General features: G+C 46.2%; 1 protein-coding gene across 1 annotated transcript in view; it reads left to right on the forward strand.

Annotated features, from left to right (window-relative positions):
- LOC105807227 overlaps positions 1-5,412 on the forward strand; it is a 68,478-nt gene extending 63,066 nt beyond the window's left edge. The window contains 2 exon segments of the mRNA XM_012640544.1: positions 4,896-5,014; positions 5,347-5,412. Coding sequence (XP_012495998.1) covers positions 4,896-5,014; positions 5,347-5,412 — 185 coding nt within the window.
- The last annotated feature ends 246 nt before the right edge of the window (positions 5,413-5,658 follow it).

The following is a 5,658-nucleotide window of genomic DNA, read 5'->3' on the forward strand; positions in this document are numbered from 1 at the left end:
GATTCTTAGATATAATACCAAAAGCACAATCAACAAAAGAAAACATAGATATATTGGACTTAATCAAAATTAAAAACACTTTTGCTTCAAAGGACACTGTATTGGTGTTGGCAAGTTATGATTCTTCTGAAACCTGTGGGAGAATCCTTTTTTTTTTTTTTTTGCCTCTTTCTAGCTTCTGGTGTTGGCTGTCAGTCTTGCTGTTGCTTAGCTTGCAGTTGTGTGATTCCAGTCTCGTCTCTGTCATCACATGTTCTCCATGTGTGCCTTTACTTCATATCATCTTATAGGGACACTAATCACATGGGATTAAGACTCACTCTCCTCCGGTTTGATCTTATCTTAAATAATTACATTTGCAACAGTTCTATTTCCAAATAAGATCACATTCTGAAGTACTAGGGGATTAGTACTTCAATATATCTTTTTGGGGGACACAATTCAACCCATACCATATACTATCAAGAAAGTGAAAAGATAACTCATAGAATGGGAGTATGTACTTGCAAAAATCATTTATCTAATAAGGAACTTGTGTCAACTACATAAAGAACTCTTACAACCCAATAATAAAAAGACAAATAACCCAATTTAAAAATGGGAAAAGATATGGATATACATTTTTCCAAAGAAGATATACAAATGGCCAATAAGGACATGAAAACATGCTCAATATCATTAACTGTTAGGAAAATACAAATCAAAACAACAAAGAGATACCACTGCACATCCACTAGGATAGCTATAATTAAAAAGACAGATAATAACAAGTGTTGATTAGGATGTGAAGAAATTGAAAGCTTCATACATTGTTGGTGGAAATATAAAATGGTACACTTGCTTTGAAAAACAATCTGGCTATTCCTCAAAAGGTTAAAAATAGAGATACCTACAAGCCAGCAATTTCGTTCCTTGGTATATACCCAAGGGAAATGAAAACACGTGTCTATACAAAAACTTGTACAAGAATGCTCATAGCAGCATTATTCATAATAGACAAAAAGTTGAAACACCGAAATGTCCACCAACATTTCAATGAATAATCAAAATGTGGTATATCCATATAATGCATTACTGTTTGGCCATAAAATGGAATGAAGTTCTGATAAATGATACAACATGAATTAACCTTGAGAAACTTGTGCCAAATGAAAATGACCAGTCAGAAAAGATCATGTATTATATAATTTCACTTATATGAATGTCCAGAATAGGCAAATCTATAGAGAGACATACAGTAGATTAGTGGTTGCCTAGGTCAAGGTGAGTTGAGAGGAAGTGCAGAGTGACTGGTAATAAATACAGGGTTTCTTTTAGGGGTGATGATATATTCTAAAAATGATTGTGATGATAGTTGTACAACTCTGTGAATACACTAAAAACCATTGAATTGTACAGTTGAAATAAGTGAATTATATGGTATGTGAATTATATCTCAATAAGGGTGTTAAAAAATGGAGAGAAGATCCTATAAGATTCCAGAGAGTGACATCAGATCTCATACAAAGGATTGGGAATCAGATCAGCATCAGACCTCTCAGTAGCAACACTACAAGCTGGAAGTCCATGAAGAATGCCTTAAAGATGCTGAGGGAAATTTATTTTCAGCTGAAAATTACATACCCAGCCAAAGTATCAATCTAGTGTGAGGGTAGAATGTAGACTTTTTCAGAAACACAAGGTTAAAGAAATTATCTTCCATGAATACTTCCTCAGGAAGCTGCTGGAGGATGTGCTCCACTCATAGAAGGGCATAAACCAAAACAGAAGAAATGAAATCCAGGAAAACCAGAGATCCATGGAGGAAAGAGAAGAAATGAAGTTTCTTCTGGCAAAGGGAAGTTCCAGGATGAAAACTGTGTAGCTGATCTAGAGAGCTACCAGCTCAGATGAGGGAAGGAGAACCAAGAGATGCAGAAGGGGCATCTCAGAGGAAAAGAAACTTTTTTAAGGAACTGGAACTGATAGTGAAAACATGTAGTAAGAATTATCTCGTCAGGCTTTTGCAGAAGACGGGGAGATTTAACCATGGGTCAAAGGAAATAACCAATGAAAAAATGAAACAATGATTAACTCTGAGGAGGAAAAGAAGTTGAAAAAGAAAGGAAAGGTGGTCGTAGCATATTAGTTGGTTCAGGCGTGAACACTATTTACTGATTGCGAATGTTAGAAAGAAATGTGGTGTCGTGGTATTGAAAGGACAGGAGAAAGGATGTAAGTGAACCTCATCTGTCACGATAGGAGTGTCAAGAGATAGTATCTAAATGGGACCTCTTGGGAGACAGCAATAATAGCAATAAATGCTTTATTTAGGAAGTCAAAACTAGAAGTAACAACTAAATGAGTAGAAATGGTTGCTTTTGGCGAGCAGGTTGAAGTGAGGTAGGAAGTGTGCTATTTTAATTCTAATTCATTGACTTTGACTCTATAAACTATAAACACATTGCATTACTTTGGGAAACAAAAATTAACTTGAAGACCTATGAGGACAAACCATGATAACAATAAGGGTCTTTCTTTTTGAGATTTTCCTGTTCTCTGAAACAATTCATCTTTGAAAGGTGAGCAAATAACCCCACCCAGTTTTTCAGGTGTTTCATAAAGTGCACCCTTATAAGGAGCTCTAGGAGGCAGGTATTACTAAGGGATCTTGGTGCTGTCAACCTTGAGTATCAAGATTCAGGCAGTGTAATGAAATATTGAGTTTATCTGAGCACAAAGTTTGAGCATGGCCACGCGGGAGGACACAGACTCCAGAGATGGTGTCAGTGCTCTGAAGCGGAGAGGTTTGAGGGACGGTTATATAGACAAGATCTGCCGAAGTTTTACAGGAGTTCGACATTTTCCATAGAAAGTTAGTGCATAGTTACCACACTTTGATTGGTTATGGGCAGAGCTTCCTTCCGGGAAGAGCATATTTAACATTCCAAATTAGGAATGTAAAGTCAAGGGGTCTTTTATGTCAGTCAAGGGATCTTTTCTCTCAGGAGCCATCTGGTCTGAGCTGAGAACAAGAAAGTAAGGAAAGAAGTTAATCTGTAATAGAAAGTCAGTAATTAAAAGGTCAAGCTCTCTGACTCGCTCTCCAAAGTCTGTTCCTCTGGGCCTAACGACATTTAAAAGTCCCAAATAGACAGATTACCCATTTTCTTTTATAGTGCTTTGTGAAATATGAAGTTGCATGTTGGTTATATGGTTGCTATCAGGCAGGACAGGAGTAAACATTTTCATTTTACACACATGACAACAGAGGCCCCCAAAAGGGAAGCAACCCTCCAAAATCACCTAGCCAGTTAGTAGCAAAGCTGGCATCCTGACTCCCTGTCCTGTTCCCATTCAGCTGGCCACAGGCCCGGAGACTTCTCGGCCCTCGTGCTGTGCCATCCCCCCCTCCTCACGCCGTCCCCACCTTACCTTAAGACACTTCCCACAGCCTCCCTGGCTCTGAGCCCCACCTGGAGAGCGATGCTTACTGTGAGCTACAGACTGGGCCCTCGTCCTGGTCACACACTGAGACCTGATTCCGGTCACAGAATGAGTCCTGGCTCTGGTCCTAGACAGCGATCCTGGTCATAGACGGAGCCCCAAACCCTTGCCACCAACTCTCCTAATAATTATACAAGTGAACACCAGTTGGGCCTGGCCCAGAGGACATGGATGGCTGGGTGCCATCCCCCTCAGTGCTACAGAAATCCTGTCTCAGGGCAGACCGGGTGCAGCCGTGGCCTGGTTAAACTCTCTGACATAGTTTCCCCCATCCTGGACCAGACTCAAAGCTACAGCCTGTGTCCCGTCCATCTCTGTCCCTTCCCACTGCCCTCCTGTGCAGGTGGGGGATTGCACAGCCCCCAGTAATGACCACTGTGAGCAGACATTGTCTGTGATGAGTCACTCTTGCTCAGAATGAAGCTGTCCAGCATGGACAGCACTTGTTCTGCCTTCTCTACTGCAAGTGAGTAACCCCTCTAGTCCGAATGTTCAAGCGTAACCTTGAACCGGCTGTTCCCCACCCTGGACCCTTCACTCCCACCCGTCACCAGGCCAGCATTTTCCCAACATGATTTCCAGGAGCTGCTAGTGCTAGAACACTGGCTCATTACAGCTGCTGCCTTGCTCTTAGTGCCTGGCTCCTCCTCCAGGTAGTGCTCTGTGTCAGGTGGCCGGCCATGCCCGCTTCTCACCATCCTCATTTCTCATCAGCCCAGGAGGGGCGGAAGATCAGGGCAGTGGCAGCGGAAGTCACTGGTGCTGGCAAGCTGGAGGGGAGAAAGTGGGATAGCAGGGAACAAGTGTCAACACATCACTGAGTCGTACATGCCAGGGCAGGCAGGACGCTGGAAGACTGGCCCTCCTCCTCTCTCCTCACTGGACAGGTGGAGCACTGAGGTCCCTGGCAGAGGAACTTTCCTGAGATTCCACAGTGATTTAGAAGAATAGGGACCCAAAGCGTGGATTCCCAATGCTGAAAACCAGTTTCGGACAAAAGGAGCAGACCCTGTAGCCCCTGAGGCCAGAGGAGATCCCTGTGCAAGGAAGGCCCAGGGAGGTGGCAGGGGCGGGCGGTGGGCAGGGAAGGAAGACCTTGCTACTTGCCTAACTCACCAGCCCCGGGACCTCTGGCTGGAAGGGGTGTGGGGTTATGAGTTCCTCATAACCGGAGGCCCACAGCACAGTCCGGGCCGTAGCATGGCGCCGCCGCCCAGCCCTGCAGCAGGTGGAGATAGGATGCTCAGAGGGAAACCGGGAGGAGTCCAGCCTGGCAGGGGCTGCTTGTGGGAGCAGACTGTGTCCGAGAAAATCACGGCAGACAGGGGGACCCTGCCCTTCCTCCAAGCCAAGGGGGATGAGCTGTGGTTTTCAGGTGCTTGGGCTCTCGCCTCCATGCTGCTCCCCAGTACTGAACTCTGTGCCCACCCAGCTGCTGGTGGCTGTGCCACCCCGGGCCTACTCTCTCCCACCCATGTTGTCTACATCCCACAAGGCTGGCAACTCTTCGAAGGCCGAGCGCTGCGGGGTGGGCTCTCTGGGAAGCGGCTCCGACTCGGAGTTGGTCACAGAACGTTTAGTAGGGACGGCTCCGGCAACGAGCGCCCGTACAAGGGGGGCAAAAGGGCAGAAGGGGAAGAGGGAGAAGGGGAGCTGCAAGGCAGGCCAAGCCCACCTCGGCTGCCTCGCTGGGGACACCGAAGGACCTGCGACAGGGAATGGCCTCTCAGTCCTGCGCTGGGCCTTTGTGGCCCAGCTGGATCAGTCCTTAGACATAGGCTGCCCAGCGGAGGGCATAGCGGCAAATCTCTGCAGCCACGATGGCCCCCGGGGGGCTGAGAGCCCACCGCACTCCCACAGGGGGGCACGACCTTCCCTGAGGAGCCTCTGCACGTCTGTCTCCGTGTCTACTGTCCTGGGTTTTAGTGGGCTTTTAAGGATCGCTTGTTGAATGCATAAGAGAACGAATGAGTGGAGCCCCTAAAACATGTTGGCCTCACTTTCATGTTCTGTTGCATGGGGATAGTAACATCTTCCACACTCACACTGTGAACACCAAGTGCCACAGACGGATGAAGCCTCCCCAGTTCTCTTTGAGCTGAGACCCTGAGCTTGGGGCTGGGGCGCTGAGGGGTGGGGTGGGCTTGGCAGTTCACGGTTGCTACTTCAGGG

The sequence above is a fragment of the Propithecus coquereli genome, unplaced genomic scaffold (assembly GCF_000956105.1).
Source record: "Propithecus coquereli isolate 6110/MARCELLA unplaced genomic scaffold, Pcoq_1.0 Scaffold155, whole genome shotgun sequence".
Taxonomy (NCBI): Eukaryota; Metazoa; Chordata; class Mammalia; order Primates; family Indriidae; genus Propithecus; species Propithecus coquereli.